Here is a 17,007-nt window from a genome sequence, read left to right on the forward strand (position 1 = left end):
CCTGCCCTCCTAGGGTCAGGGTTTCCTCAGATCCTAGGGACAGGGAACAGCATACAAGATCTCTGGGACACCCCAGAAACTGACTGTGCCCTGAAAACCACTGAGGGCCACTATCAGCACCTGGGCCTCCTCCAGCTCCAGAAGCATGGTGCTGGGGAACAAGGGGTGCCAAAAGGGTACACGAGGACACGGTGTCTAGAAATGCAGCCAGGCATGGGCTGCCAAAAACACGGGAGCTGTGGAAATGGATTACTCTCTCCCACCCAGACAGGCACAGGCTAAGGGACTGAGAACCTTCAACCCGTCATTTCAGTGGTACCTGGAAAGCAACCCCATTCCCAGAGGGATCCCAATGACCCCACTGCTGCCCACTGGCCCCAGGCTGTGGAACAGAGGAGCTGGCACTTACCTCTGCATGGCTGCACCCAGAGGAGCAGCCACAGCACCCAAGAGGACAGGAGTCCCTCTGTCCCCATCCTGAGGCTCCTGCCCTCACAGCACAGCCCTACTGCTGGAGTTCCCAGGGACCCACGATGCAGTGGAGGTGATGGGAGGGCAATATATCTGTGCAGATGCTGTCCCAGCTGCAGGAGGAGCCAATCGAAGCAGCAGGCACCTTTTTGGACGTTATCGGCACTTATCTCCCCTCCGACGCAGCCCAGCTCTCCAATGAACTTCTCCAGTGCTCTTCATGACCATATATGAGGGACGGCTCCGCTGCGGGTCTCACGTCACTGCGGTGGGAGATCATTGTGGGGTAGGGCTGGGTGTGGGGATGTGCTAACATGTATCATTACTGTTGAGTTTGTGCAGCATGGGCATTCTTGCATTCCCTTTTGTCTCTCTTTGCTTGAGCCTGCATTGTCAATGGTAGTTCAGGAAGACTAGAGGGAGTGGCTGCTAGGGAAGCACAAGTTTGCATCTGTCATGGTGGGACTTTGGTCCGCCTACACAGTTCAGTAACACAAGCTGCGACAGAGCCAGAAGTTGCACCCTTTGAGGGAATCCCAAAGGCAATTCCTTCTTGAAGGGCGATGCCATCCTGAGTCCTGTCCTTGCCTGTGCAGCATCTGTCAAAGGGTCAATATAAGTTTCTCCTCACAAGAAAGGCCCCACCATGAGGGGCTGCCTAGAGCTGGGCTTCTCTCCACAGTTCTGACGCAGTCTTCTCCTGCAGGAACTCTCCATGGACTGCAGCCTCCTTCAGGCCACATCCACCTGCTCCCACATGGGGTCTTCCATCAGCTGCAGTGTGGAGATCTGCTCCAACATGGTGCGCCACAGGCTGCAGGGGAACTTCTTCTCCAGCACCTGGAGCACCACCTCACCCTCTTTCTTCACTGGCCTTGGTGTCTGCAGGGTTGTTTTCTCTCACATTTTCTCAATCTTCTCTCCCAGCTATTCCTGCATGTCATTTTTACCCCTTTCTCTAAAATGCTCTCACAGATGTACAAACAGCACCACTCATTGGCTGAGGTTGGCCAGCAGCATGTCCCTTTTGGAGCCAGCTGGAAGTGGCTCTTAACAAGGGGCAGCTTCTGGACTCTCCTCACGGACACCAGCCCTGCAGCCCCCCCGCTACAAAACCCTTTCCATGTAAGCCCAATACAACCTCCCACCTGCAAAGTAAAAACAAAGCCCAGACAAGCAGCAGCAGACCCATGAGCAGGCAATGGCAAGGCACTGCTGCTGCTTTGGGGCTGCTAGCAAATGAAAACCCTGGGAGAACCGCTCAGAGCTTTTTTTTGGCTCTGCCCTCCACGGATGAGATAAAACTAGGAGGCTTTTGGCAGGGGGTGAGCTATTCCTCACTTTTGCTTAGTTGGGAAGTTAGAAATCAGACCAGGTGTTTGCACCAAACCCAACACACACACATACACATCCCAGAGCACCAGGGACTGCACTACCATGGGCCACCTCTGCACACCCATGCCTTTCACTACAGGACAAGATGGGTGACTGTTGTGGTTTAACCCGGCTGGCAGCTAAACACCACACAGCTGTTCGCTCACCCTCCCCCCTCCCTCTCTGGGATGGGGGAGAGAAATGGGAAAGTGAAGCCGGTGAGTTGAGATAAAGACAGTTTATTAAGACAGGAATATAATAATAACAATAATAATAATAATAGTGATAATGCTAATAGTATTAATAATAATAATGTGTAAGAAACAAGTGATGCACAATGCAATTGCTCACCACCCGCTGACCGATGCCCAGCCTATCCCCAAGCAGCCGGCCCCCCCACCCCGGCCAGCCACCCCTATATATTGTTTAGCATGACATCAGATGGTATGGAATACCCCTTTGGCCAGTTTGGGTCAGCTGTCCTGGGTCTGTCCCCTCCCAGCTCCTGCTGCACCCCCAGCCTGCTCGCTGGCAGGACAGAGCGAGAAGCCGAAAAGTCCTTGGCCTGGTGTAAACACTGCTCTGCAACAATTAAAACATCAGCATGTTATCAGCGCTCTTCTCATCCTAATCCAAAACATAGCACCCTACCAGCTACTAGGAGGAAAAATTAACTCTGTCCTAACTGGAACCAGGACAGATATCCACCCCTTATTCCATACCATTTATGTCATGCTCAGGTTACACTCTGTCCAATACATTCTAATTAATCACCATTTTCATCTATGATATATAGCAATCATGGTAGTGATGACATACAGTATTATATAATAATTAACATACTACAATTCAACTCATGGGCTAGTCTCACCCAGTATCAAATCCCCTTGAGGTACACACCGGACCTCCCCATTCTTTTGCATTACCCACCAAGTGCATCCAGGTCCCTGAGCAAAAGCAATTCCACGAATGGGTTTGCCTTTTCCTGAGGCAGGAGTAGCCCAGACTGTTTTACCCAGCATGTTTCTTACGTGCACTACAGAAACTTTATCCCCTTCTACAGTGCGTAACAGGTTTGATTGGGCAGGTCCAGCTCGGTTGGCAGATCCCCTAGTATTGACTAACCAGGTGACCCTTGCCAAATGTGTATCCCAATTTTTGAATGTCCCAGCACCCATTGCTTTCAGTGTAGTCTTCAACAGTCCATTGTATCGTTCAACTTTTCCAGAGGCTGGTGCATGATAGGGAATGTGATACACCCACTCAATACCATGTTCTTTGGCCCAAGTGTCTATAAGGTTGTTTCGGAAATGAGTCCCGTTGTCTGACTCAATTCTCTCTGGGGTGCCATGTCACCATAGGACTTGCTTTTCAAGGCCCAGGATAGTGTTCCGGGCGGTGGCATGGGGCACAGGATATGTTTCCAGCCATCCGGTGGTTGCTTCCACCATTGTAAGTACGTGGCGCTTGCCGTTGCGGGTTTGAGGGAGTGTGATGTAATCAATCTGCCAGGCCTCTGCATATTTATATTTCAGCCATCGTCCTCCATACCAAAGAGGTTTTGACCATTTGGCTTGCTTGATTGCAGCACATGTTTCACAATCATGAATAACCTGTGCTATAGTGTCTATGGTCAGGTCCACCCCTCGATCACGAGCCCATCTGTATGTTGTATCTCTACCTTGATGGCCTGAGGTGTCATGGGCCCATCGGGCTATAAATAATTCACCTTTATGTTGCCAGTCCAGGTCCACCTGAGCCACTTCAATCTTAGCAGCCTGATCCACCTGCTGGTTGTTTTGATGTTCTTCAGTAGCCCGATACTTGGGCACATGAGCATCTACATGGCGTACCTTTACAACCAGGTTCTCTACCCGGGCAGCAATATCTTGCCACAATGCCGCAGCCCAGATGGGCTTGCCCCTGCGCTGCCAGTTGTTCTGCTTCCATTGCTGTAACCACCCCCACAGGGCATTTGCTACCATCCATGAATCAGTATAGAGATAGAGAACTGGCCACTTTTCTCATTCAGCAATATCTAAAGCCAGCTGAATGGCTTTCACTTCTGCAAACTGACTCGATTCACCTTCTCCCTCAGCAGCTTCTGCAACTCGTCGTGTAGGACTCCATACAGCAGGTTTCCATCTCCGATGCTTTCCCACAATACGACAGGACCCGTCAGTGAACAAGGCATATTTCTTCTCATTTTCCGGTAGTTTGTTGTACAGTGGGGCTTCTTCAGCACGAACCACCTCCTCCTCTGATGATATCCCAAAGTATTTGCCTTCTGGCCAGTCCATAATCACCTCCAAGATTCCTGGGCGACTTGGGTTTCCTATTCAAGCCCGCTGAGTAATCAGTGCAACCCACTTGCTCCATGTAGCATCAGTTGCATGATGTGTAGAGGGGACCCTTCCTTTGAACATCCAGCCTAGTACCGGCAGTCGGGGTGCCAGGAGGAGCTGCGCTTCAGTACCGACCACTTCCGAAGCAGATCGAACTCCTTCATATGCTGCCAATATCTCCTTTTCAGTTGGAGTATAGCAGGCCTCAGATCCTCTGTATCCCCGACTCCAAAACCCCAGGGGTCGACCTCGAGTTTCCCCAGGTTCTTTCTGCCAGAGGCTCCAGGTGGGACCATTCTCCCCGGCTGCGGTGTAGAGCACATTCTTTACATCTGGTCCTGTTCGGACTGGCCCGAGGGCTACTGCATGAACTATTTCCTGCTTAATTTGTTCAAAGGCTTGTCGTTGCTCAGGGCCCCATTCAAAAGCATTCTTCTTACGGGTTACTTGGTAGAGCGGGTTTACAATCAGACTGTAATTGGGAATATGCATTCTCCAAAACCCCACGACACCTAGGAAAGTTTGTGTCTCTTTTTTGCTAGTTGGTGGAGACATAGCTGTTATTTTGTTGATCACATCCATTGGGATTTGACGACATACATCTTGCCATTTTATTCCTAAAAACTGGATCTCTCGTGCAGGTCCTTTAACTTTATTCTGTTTTATGGCAAAACCGGCCTTCAGAAGGATTTGGACTATTTTCTTCCCTTTCTCGAAAACTTCTTCTGCAGTGTCACCCCACACAATGATGTCGTCAATGTACTGCAGGTGTTCAGGAGCTTCCCCCTGCTCCAGCGCAGACTGGATCAGTCCATGGCAAATGGTAGGGCTGTGTTTCCACCCCTGGGGCAGCCGATTCCAAGTATATTGGACTCCCCTCCAAGGGAAAGCAAACTGTGGCCTGCACTGTGCTGCTAGAGGGATGGAGAAAAATGCATTAGCGATATCAGTTGTGGCATACCACTTGGCTGCCTTTGATTCCAGTTCATACTGGAGTTCTAGCATGTCCGGCACTGCAGCACTCAGTGGTGGCGTGACTTCGTTCAGGCCACGATAGTCCACTGTTAGTCTCCACTCACCATTAGACTTTCGCACTGGCCATATGGGACTATTAAAAGGTGAATGAGTCTTGCTGATCACTCCTTGGCTCTCCAGTTGATGAATTAGCTTACGGATGGGACTCAGGGAGTCTCGGTTGGTGCGATATTGCCGCCGGTGCACAGTTGTGGTAGCGATCGGCACTTGCTGTCCTTCAACCCTCAGCAACCCCACAACAGAAGGGTGCTCTGAGAGACCAGGCAAGGTAGACAACTGTTTAATGTCCTCTGTCTCCAAGGCAGCTGTGCCAAAAGCCCAGCGGAACCCTTTTGGGTCCTTGAAGTATCCTCTTCTAAGGTAGTCTATGCCAAGGATGCACGGAGCGTCCGGGCCAGTCACAATACAGTGCTTTTGCCACTCATTACCGGTTAGACTCACTTCAGCCTCCAATACAGTTAACTGCTGGGATCCCCCTGTCACACCATAAATACAGATGGGCTCTGGCCCTTTATAGCTTGATGGCATTAGAGTACATTGTGCACCGGTGTCTACTAAAGCCTTATACTTCTGTGCGTCTGACGTGCCAGGCCATCGAATCCACACAGTCCAATAAACTCGATTGTCCCTTTCCTCCCCCTGGCTGGAGGCAGGGCCCCTCTAGTCCTGGTCAGAATCTTCGTTTCTTTGTTTAAAGGACTGCCTGCTGGAAGTTGGAGCAGCAAACTTTTCAGAGAACTCCTTTTTCCCAATTGTTTTCTTTTGCAATTCACATACCCGTGCCTCTAGGGTTGCAGTAGATTTTCCATCCCATTTTCTCATGTCCTCTCCATGGTCACGTAGGTAAAACCACAGGGTGGCGCGGTGTGTGTGCCCACCATATTGTCTTCCTTGCATAGATGAACGGTTACCCCTAATAGCTGAGACACTGGTTTGTACAGGTGGGGAGGAAAATAATCTCTCTTCAAGTTGGTGGATCTTTTCAGAAAGTTTCTCCAAAGTATTCTCTTTTAGCTGGTGGACACTGTTTCGTTCAGGTGGAGGGGAAGATAAATTCTCTTTAAGTTGGTGGACCTCTTCAGAGAGTTTCTCCACAGCCGAGACACAGGCCTGTAGGGAAGAGGAGAGATTTCCTTCGTACTGCTAGAGTATTTTAGTCACTTCATTCACTGGGGGATTCTCCTCCTCTTTCCAGGCCATTATTGCCAATGAGCTGGCATATGATGATGGTGCACTCCGTACAAACTTCCGCCACATGGGTCATATATACCGGGCTTCATCTGGATCTGTGGATGTTTGTGCATCATCTAGGTCCTTATATATTACATCCCGTATGGCCAATTCCCTCAGGTACTGAATTCCCTTCTCCATGGTGGTCCATTTGCCTGGTAGACATACAAGTTCTTCCTTGAAGGGATACCTTTCCTGCACAGCTGACAGGAGACGCTTCCAGAGGCTGCGAGATCGTGCTCCATCTCCAATTGCTTTGTCAATGCATGCGTCCCTAGCAAGGGATCCCAGCCGCCTGGCTTCCTTGCCCTCTAATTCCACATAATCGGCTCCAGTGTCCCAGCACCGGAGCAGCCAGGTGACAAGCTGCTCACCTATACAGCGACCAAAATCTTTTCGCACATCTCGTAGCTCACGCTGGTATAGAGTCTGGGTAGTTACAGTTGATTTTTCGACATCCCCATCCTCATCTTCAGTCTCCTGCACCTTTGATGGCCCAGCCTCGTCTTCACTATGCCCAGACTTCGCAGAAGACTGTTTGCGTTCTAAACGACCTGAGCCTCTATACCATTTTTTCACCTTGTCTACAGGGGCAACTTGCACTGCTACAGCTCGTTTCTCTGACCCAGCCACAGGGTCTGCCACAGGGGTTGGAATACCCTCTGCGGGGTCAACTTGCACTGCTACAGCTCGTTTCTCTGACCCAGACACAGGGTCTGCCACAGGGGTTGGAATACCCTCTGCGGGGTCAACTTGCACTGCTACAGCTCGTTTCTCTGACCCAGACACAGGGTCTGCCACAGGGGTTGGAATACCCTCTGCGGGGTCAACTTGCACTGCTACAGCTCGTTTCTCTGACCCAGACACAGGAGTGGGAGCAGCTGCAGGAGCTGGAGCAGCTGCAGGGGCTGGAGTGGCTGCGGGAGCTGGAGCTGGAGCGGCTGCAGGAGCTGGAACTGGAGTGGCTGCAGGAGCTGGAGTGGCTGCAGGAGCTGGAGCTGGAGCGGCTGCAGGAGCTGGAGTGGCTGCAGGAGCTGGAACTGGAACGGCTGCAGGAGCTGGAGCGGCTGCAGGAGCTGGAGCGGCTGCAGGAGCTGGAGTGGCTGCAGGAGCTGGAGTGGCTGCAGGAGCTGGAACTGGAACGGCTGCAGGAGCTGGAGCGGCTGCAGGAGCTGGAGCGGCTGCAGCTGCAGGAACTGGAACTGGAGCGGCTGCAGGAGCGGGAGCGGCTGCAGGAGCTGGAGCTAGGTTGCTAGTAGCATCAATTGCAGCTCGATAGGCACAAGCCAGACCCCAGCACGCTACAGTGATTTGTGTCACTTTGGAACTGCCAGAGTCATGACACCTTTTTTTCAAGCATTCTGCCAGCTTTTTAGGATTTTGCAGTTGTTCAGGGGTGAATGTCCAAAACACTGGAGGTGACCACTGCTCTAGAAACCTGCCCATATCCTCCCACACTCCCTGCCACTCGCAACTATCCTGCCTCAAGACAGATCTCCGGATGAGATTCCTAAGTAGTTGTTTAACCCTCCACAAAACCTGAAGCGCATTCAGGAGACATAACAACAAGAGCAGGCTGGTCTGAGTATCCCAAGGATATTCAACATCTCGGAGAACCACCGTAACTAGCTCGGGGGATAAGAGGGTGGTGGTGAAGGAGAAAGGGAGAGTGAACAGGTAGGGAAACATGTCTTCCCCTGTCCCCTTCACAGATTGGCTCCCTAACGAAAACAGGCAATAGGTGTATCAGAGTATCACAGTATCACAGATTTCTAGGTTGGAAGAGACCTCAAGATCATCGAGTCCAACCTCCGACCTAACACTAAGTACTCCACTAAACCATATCGCTAAGCTCTACATCTAAACGTCTTTTAAAGACCTCCAGGGATGGTGACTCCACCACCTCCCTGGGCATCCCGTTCCAATGCTTAATAACCCTTTCGGTAAAGAAGTACTTCCTAACATCCAACCTAAAACTCCCCTGTCGCACCTTTTGCCCATTCCCCCTAGTCCTGTCACCAGGCACGTAGGAGAACAGACCAACCCCCACCTCTCTACAGCCTCCTTTAAGGTAACTGTAGAGAGCGATAAGGTCGCCCCTGAGCCTCCTCTTCTCCAGGCTGAACAAGCCCAGCTCCCTCAGCCGCTCCTCGTAAGACTTGTTCTCCAGACCCCTCACCAGCTTGGTCGCCCTTCTCTGGACTCGCTCGAGCACCTCCATGTCCTTCCTGTAGCGAGGGGCCCAAAACTGAACACAGTACTCAAGGTGCGGCCTCACCAGAGCCGAGTACAGGGGCACAATCACTTCCCTAGATCTGCTGGCCACACTGCTTCTTATACAGGCCAGGATACTGTTGGCCTTCTTGGCCACCTGGGCACACTGCTGGCTCATATCCAGCTGACTATCAACCAATACTCCCCGGTCCCTCTCGGCCAGGCAGCTTTCCAGCCACTCATCTCCCAGCCTGTAGCTCTGCTTGGGGTTGTTGCGCCCCAGGTGCAGGACCCGGCACTTGGCCTTGTTGAACTTCATACAGTTGACCTCAGCCCATCGCTCCAGCCTATCCAGATCCTCCTGCAGAGCCTTCCTGCCCTCGAGAAGATCGACACACACACTTAGCTTGGTGTCATCTGCAAACTTACTGAGGGTGCACTGGACGCCCTCATCCAGATCATCGATAAAGATATTAAAGAGGACCGGCCCCAGTACCGAGCCCTGGGGGACACCACTAGTGACCGGCCTCCAACCAGATTTGACTCCATTCACCACAACTCTCTGGGCCCGGCCATCCAGCCAGTTTCTAACCCAGCGAAGCGTACGCCAGTCCAAGCCCCGAGCAGCCAGTTTCTTCAGGAGAATGTTGTGGGGAACGGTGTCAAAAGCCTTACTGAGGTCAAGGTAAACCACATCCACAGCCTTTCCCTCATCCACCAAGCGCGTCACTTGGTCATAGAAGGAGATCAGGTTCATCAAGCAGGACCTGCCTTTCATAAACCCATGCTGACTGGGCCTGATCGCCTGGTTGCCCTGCAAGTGCCGCGTGATGACCCTCAAGATAATCTGCTCCATGAGCTTTCCTGGCACTGAGGTCAAACTGACAGGCCTATAGTTCCCCGGGTCTGCCCTGCGGCCCTTCTTATAGATGGGCGTCACATTGGCTAGCCGCCAGTCAACTGGGACCTCCCCCGATAGCCAGGACTGCCGATAAATGATGGAAAGTGGCTCGGCCAGCTCCTCCGCCAGTTCTTTCAGTACCCTCGGGTGCATCCCATCCGGCCCCATCGACTTGCGCACATCCAAGCTCCGTAGCAGGTCGCCAACCATTTCCTCATGGATAGCGAAGGCCACATCCTGCTCCCCATCCCCTTCCACCAGCTCAAGGCACTGGGTATCCAGAGAACAACCAGTATTGCCGCTAAAGACTGAGGCAAAGGCGGCATTAAGCACCTCAGCCTTTTCCTCATCCTTAGTAACTAGGTTTCCCCTCGCATCCAGTAAAGGATGGAGATTCTCCTTAGTCCTCCGTTTCGCGTTGATATATTTGTAAAAGGATTTTTTGTTGTCTTTAACGGCAGTAGCCAGCTTGAGCTCCAGATGAGCTTTGGCCTTTCTAATTTTCTCCCTGCACAGCCTCGCTACATCCTTGTAGTCCTCCTCAGTGGCCCGCCCTTTTTTCCAAAGATTATAAACCCTCTTTTTTCTGCTAAGCACAAGCCGCAACTCTCTGTTGAGCCAGGCCGGTCTTCTTCCACGCCGGCTCGTCTTTGGACACGTGGGGACGGACTGCTCCTGTGCCATCACGATTTCCTTCTTGAGGAGCGCACAGCCTTCCTGGACTCCTCTGCCCTTCAGAACCGCCTCCCAAGGGACTCGGCCAACCAGCGTCCTGAGCAGCTCAAAGTCAGCCCTCCGGAAGTCCAATACAGCAGTTTTACTGGTCCCCTTCCTGGCCTCGCCAAGAATACAGAACTCTACCATTTCGTGGTCACTCTGCCCAAGACAGTTTCCGACCACCACATCTCCCACCAGTCCTTCTCTGTTTGTGAAGAGAAGGTCTAGCGGGGCACCACCCCTGGTAGGTTCACTGACCAGCTGCGTCAGGAAGCTATCTCCCACGCTCTCCAGAAACCTCCTAGACTGCTTTCTCTGTGCCGTGTTGTGTTTCCAGGATATGTCCGGGAAGTTGAAGTCCCCCACGAGGACAAGCGCCGACGATTTTGCAACTTCTGTCAGTTGCCTATAAAACTCCTCATCCGTCTCCTCATCCTGGTTCGGCGGTCTATAACAGACCCCGACCAGGATGCTAGCCTTGCCGGCCTTCCCTCGGATCCTAACCCACAGGGATTCAACCTTATCATTCCCAGCCTGGAGTTCCACAACATCAAAAGATTCTCTGAAGTAGAGAGCCACGCCACCACCCCCTCTGTGCTGCCTGTCCCTCCTGAAGAGCCGATAGCCAGGCATTGCAGCACTCCAGTCGTGGGAGCGGTCCCACCACGTCTCCGTGATGGCAACCAAGACATAGCCTGCCTGCTGCACGATGGCTTCCAGCTCCTCCTGTTTGTTACCCATGCTGCGTGCATTAGTGTAGATGCACTTCAGCTGGGCCATCGCCTTCTTCCCCGGCCTAGCCATTGTTTCCCCCGGCACAGCTCCAACAAGCCTTGTTTGAGCCCCGTCCCCCTTCTTACCTAGTTTAAAGTGCTCTCTATGAGCCCCGCCAGCTCCTGGCCTAGGATCCGTTTTCCCCTTGGAGATAGGGACCCGTCTGGGGCCATCAGGCCGGGTGCCGAGTAAAGCTCCCCATGGTGAAAAAACCCAAAATTTCTGTGCTGGCACCAGCCTCTGAGCCACCTCTTAACCACGCGAGCTTTCCATGTCCTCTCCGTGCCTCTCCCTTCCCCCGTAGGGATGGACGAAAACACCACCTGCACTCCCGCTCCCTCCACCAATCGTCCCAGCCCCCTATAGTCCTGTTTGATAGCCTTGAGGCTTCTCTTTTCAACATCGTCGCTGCCAGCCTGGACTATCAAAAGCAGGTAATAGTCAGAGGGGCGAACCAGGTTTGGAAGCTTCCTGGTAACGTCTCTGACCCTGGCCCCAGGGAGGCAGCAGACTTCCCTATGTGTGGGGTCGGGCCGACAAATAGGGCCCTCCGTTCCCCTGAGGAGGGAGTCGCCCACAACAATCACCCTTCTTTCTTTCTTGGTGGAGGCAGTCCTGAGGCGTGGAGTCAACTTCCTCACCTCAGGCATCCTCCTGGGTAGGCTTCCTACCTCATCCTCACCCACCGGTCTCTCCAGCTCCAGGGCCTCAAACCTATTGTTCAAGGGCACCTGGGAAGGCGGCACCAGAAGGGGAGGGCATCTCCTGCGAGGTCGAGCAGGGACCTGTCTCCATTCCTCCTCAACTCGCAGGTCCCCTCCCTCTGCCCGATGGCGACAGGGCAGGGGGTCCACCCCCCTTTGGAGCGTCTCACCCTGGTCCCTCTCCCTCCGGTCCTGCAGGGACTCGCTCTACCAGTCTATCTCCCGCTCACACTCCCTGATATCCCTCAACCTCTGCACCTCCTCCTTGAGCTCCGCCACCATGCGGACCAGGTCGTCCACCTGCTCGCACCTCACGCAAGCAGTCTCTCTGCCTCCCGCCGATGGCAGCAAGAGGCTCAGACACTCCCCGCATCCGGAGACCTGAACTGCCGCATGTTTGGGCGGGCAGTCGGTCTGGGTGTGTACTGACTTCCTAGAGAAAGCACCGTGCCTGGTGGAGACCATCGCAGCCCAGCTGACGGGAGAGTGCCGTTGGAGGAGTTGTCCCTATGGGCGGGTGTGAGCGCTCCACCCTTCCTGCCCGCCCTGCCCGCGCTAACTGCCTCGCTAACTGCCGCGTCACTCCCTGTTTGCCGGCCCTGTTCGCCGCGCTCCTGGTCGCTCGCGCTCCCTAACGGCTGCCTTGGAATGGCCGGGGGGAGGAGCTGTCGCTGACGCTGCTGGCTCCGCCTACGCCTCGTCAGCCTCCCTCACGAGGGCTGCCGGTGCCTGGCGGCTCCCTCACGTAGGCTCGATGCCCGAAAAATAGCCCTGCCTGTCCCGATCCCGCGCTCCGCTGCAGCACGCGTCTGCCCCGGAGCCGGTCGCCTCGGCAAGGTAATTGCTAATAGTTTCCGAGATATGGTTTCCAAAGTATAGAGTCGACGTCAGTGCTGAGTACAAATACCAGGTTAAAGTCGTGACCAGATATTTCATCATTTCATAAGCCATTGTTACACCGCACAGTACCATAACAATCTTAAACCAGGGCCCGGAAAGGATAAACAGTGCAACAGGGAGCACATACAGAAAGTAACGCGCTATAAAACTTAATTTGGAAAAGAGGCACAGCAGGCTGGAGATTAAGGCAATCAACATCGTGACTAGCAACTATTAAGCAGGTCCAATACTTATACCAATTTTAGTTTAACACACTCTGGTCAAATTTGTCAATATCTCAACCCTTCGAGCCCCACGTTGGGCGCCAAAAGGACTGTTGTGGTTTAACCCGGCTGGCAGCTAAACACCACACAGCCGTTCGCTCACCCTCCCCTCTCTGGGATGGGGGAGAGAAACAGGAAAGTGAAGCCGGTGAGTTGAGATAAAGACAGTTTATTAAGACAGGAATATAATAATAACAATAATAATAATAATAGTGATAATGCTAATAGTATTAATAATAATAATGTGTAAGAAACAAGTGATGCACAATGCAATTGCTCACCACCCGCTGACCGATGCCCAGCCTATCCCCGAGCAGCCGGCCCCCCACCCCGGCCAGCCACCCCTATATATTGTTTAGCATGACGTCAGATGGTATGGAATACCCCTTTGGCCAGTTTGGGTCAGCTGTCCTGGGTCTGTCCCCTCCCAGCTCCTGCTGCACCCCCAGCCTGCTCGCTGGCAGGACAGAGCGAGAAGCCGAAAAGTCCTTGGCCTGGTGTAAACACTGCTCTGCAACAATTAAAACATCAGCATGTTATCAGCGCTCTTCTCATCCTAATCCAAAACATAGCACCCTACCAGCTACTAGGAGGAAAAATTAACTCTGTCCTGGAACCAGGACAGTGACACACACCCTGGCCATTCCAGGACCAAGGGGCCACCACAGAGATACTGTAACTTGGCTCAGGGCATGTGCTAACCCTGGTCTGGGCTGGAAAGCTCCTCAAAGTGCTCAGTGCAGTATTTCCAGCCTGCGGCATTCAAGTAATAGTCAAACAAGCTGTGAGAAGTGCCCTGACACCCACCTGCACAGTCATGGGCCTCCTGCTGCCTCCTGAGACCCTGAGGAACAGGTGATCTCAGCAGAGCATCCCCACCCATCTCCTCCTTGATTCCTGTGACCTGACCAGATCCATGTCACCTCACCTGCCTCCTCCAAGACCAAGTGATTGCTGCAGGACCTCTCAAGCCCTGCCCAGCTTCATGAGGCCGAACTGCTTCAGCTAGGTGACTAGACCACAGCAATGCAGGATTTGGGGATTAGGTGATCAGGTTAGGGTTTAGGGATTAGATCTTGCCTTCCAGGGTTAGTGCTTGGGCAGAGTATTTGAGGGAGGCCTGTGTTTTCTGCTTTGGGTTCCAGTCTGTGTCTAGTGTAGAGACTATGTTACCTGTTGGGATTTTCTTCAGGGCTCTGTTGAGGAATCACATTAAGGCTGGAATTCAGTGCTAGGGATGAAAGGCTGAGGAATAGGCTGAGAAATGAACTATGGTTTGGGACCTGGCTAACCCATGCCAGCTGAGGTTTGAGGTTAGGGGTAAGAGTAGTGGATTCCTTGCAGAGAGAGGGATAGCATTTAGATGTAGGGGTAGGGCTTACGGATACTGGTTAGAAATATTACTAGGGCCTGACGTGAATGTTTTCCTAGTAAGTGTTGCAGCAGCAACAGCCTAACCTGAACCCCTCTCACCTCTTCAAAATCTTTCCTTTCTCTTAGCCAAACCCCTCTTCTCTCCCCCAAATCTCCCACCTTTATTCTTTCAGATTTCCCCCTGGCCTCCCCAAATGTGTCACCGTGTTGGGGGCAGCTTTCTGATGGCCTTTATGACCTCAGAGGCTCTGCCTCCCTGCTGTTGGCCAGCCAGGGGCTGGGACAGAAGTGACCTCACAGCCAGCATCCACAGGGCTACAAGGAGCTGTTGTGCTCAGGAGACCTCTCCCCAGCCCACCCAGGAGCAGTGGACGCAGGGGATGCCCTGCACAATCCCTCAGGTACTCTGCCTGCCAACCAGCTCATGCTTCAGAAGGTCTCCTACACGTCCAGACTCATGTTTCTTCATGTAGCCTTTAGCAACTCTAGGGCATCCTGAAGGAAATGGCCACTTCTGTGTGGAAAAGTGAATCAAGAACAGAATACGTGTTTTAGAGAAATGTTGAGAACTCTACAAAGAAGGAGTTGGTGTGATAGTCATAATGACTAGCATTGCTTTATTCAGCTGGTTTCCCAGCAGACCATACCTCCAAAGAGAAGACACCTTCAGACACTGTCCCACTGCATATGATGGCACCCTTAGGGAATAGTTTCTGGCACTTGGGCTCACTCGGTTTCATCTCACCACGCCCAAAACGTGCAGTCTCATATGGCCAAGGCAGCCATGGACTCTTGATGTTGTCATTCAGTGTCCCTGCCTGTAAGAAGAAACCACCTGTGTGATGGGGCAAGAGCCCAGTGCTGGGAACTGTGGTTGTGAGGTGCTGCTCTGAAACAATGGCCCCATTGTTTCAGCATCTGCCAGGGTGTCCAGAGAAGAAGGGCCCAGCCCAGCCTCTCCTCTGCTGGTCCTCCCTGTCTCTCCCAGGAGGCCAGCCCAGCCCAGACCCTCCCCAGCTCTCCACACCTCCCTTTCCTCTCCCCAGCCCAGCCCAGTCCAGCCCAGCCAGGCAGAGCAGCCCAGGATGGGGTGGCCCCACAACCGCAAATGCAGGACTTGAGGTCAGTGGCAGTGTCTCTGCTGCTGCCATCTGCAGGAGATTCCCTTCTAACTGCACCCCCCCCCCCCGGGGCTCCTCAGGCAGCACCACCGCACACACACAGCACCCTGCTCTGCTCCCGGGACACCCCATGTCCCAGAGATCATGTGGACAAAGGACGGCCACACATCAGCACGATGAGCAAGCGGCAAGAGCAATCAGTCCTCACAGCAACACAAGGGCTCCGAACGAGAGTGTGGGAGGTGAAAGAGAGCAGCTTTGGCAAGACCAAAAACTGAGGCTCCCTTGCAGAGCAGCTGTGCCAGGACTCTTCTCCCCTCCACCTCTGCACACAGTCAAGTGCCCCTGCAGCTCCACCACAGGTCTCTGAGGAAGGATCTCATACAAGCAAGTCACTGCAGAGTCATATTTTTACTTAAATACACAGACTCCTTAAATACACAGACATGACTCCTTGTTGACAGCAAGTCTCTAAGTCACACAGGATGAACAAAGACATTTCTTTGTGGACAACAGTGTCACAAGAAAAGCAAAGAAAACTAAGCAAACAAAAAAAAAATCCACACTCTGTAAGAAAATAACAACCGATAGAACCAAAATCTTGGCCTATAATGAGTTACATTATGAGTGATATGCAGAAGACAGGCAGTTTATTCTTTTTGGAAAACACCCAGTCATCACTTTCCACACTGCGTCCTTGAGCTCCTGATTCCTCATGCTGTAGATGAGGGGGTTCAGTACCGGAGGTATCACTGAGTACAGAACTGCCAGCAAAAGATTCAGGGAGGAGGAGGACATGGAGGGGGGCTTCAGGTAGGTAAATGTGCCCGTGCTGGTGAACAGGGAGACCACGGCCAGGTGAGGGAGGCATGTGGAAAAGGCTTTGTGCCGTCCCTGTTGCAAGGGGATCCTCAGCACTGCCCTGAAGATCTGCACATAGGAGAAAAGAACGAAAACAAAACACCCAAATACTATACAGACACTAACCACAAGAAGCCCAACCTCTCTGAGGTAGGCATCTGAGCAGGAGAGCTTGAGGATCTGGGGAATATCACAGAAGAACTGGTCCAGGGCATTGCCTTGGCAGAGGGGGAGGGAAAAGGTATTGGCAGTGTGCAGCACAGCATAGAGAAAAGTACTGCCCCAGGCAGCTGCTGCCATGGTGACACAATTTCTGCTGTCCATTATTGCCCCATAGTGCAGGGGTTTGCAGATGGCAACGTAGCGGTCATAAGCCATGATGGTGAGAAGAAAAAACTCTGCTGTGACAAAGACAGCAAACATTAATATCTGGGTAGCACAACCCAAAAAGGAGATAGCCTTAGTGTCACACAGCAAGTTTGCCATGGCTTTGGGGACAGTGGTGGAGATGGAGCCCAGGTCGAGGAGGGCGAGGTTGAGGAGGAAGAAGTACATGGGGGTGTGGAGGCGGTGGTCGCAGGCTATGGCGGTGAGGATGAGGCCGTTGCCCAGGAGGGCAGCCAGGTAGATGGCCAGGAAGAGCCCGAAGTGCAGGAGCTGCAGCTCGCGCGTGTCTGCGAATGCCAGGAGGAGGAACTCTGTGGGGAAGCTGCTGTTGGACAT

The 17,007-nt window shown here is 52.8% G+C and overlaps 1 protein-coding gene across 1 annotated transcript; it reads right to left on the reverse strand.

Moving 5' to 3' along the window:
- Positions 1–16,044: 16,044 nt before the first annotated feature.
- LOC310887775 (olfactory receptor 14A16-like) lies at positions 16,045–17,007 on the reverse strand (the record flags this gene model as incomplete). The annotated part of the gene is made up of 1 exon (XM_083813941.1): positions 16,045–17,007. The coding sequence occupies one exon, from the start codon at positions 17,005–17,007 to the stop codon at positions 16,045–16,047; it is 963 nt and encodes a 320-aa protein (XP_083670067.1).

Source organism: Anser anser (genome assembly GCF_964211835.1).
Source record: "Anser anser genome assembly, chromosome: 29".
Classification (NCBI taxonomy): domain Eukaryota; kingdom Metazoa; phylum Chordata; class Aves; order Anseriformes; family Anatidae; genus Anser; species Anser anser.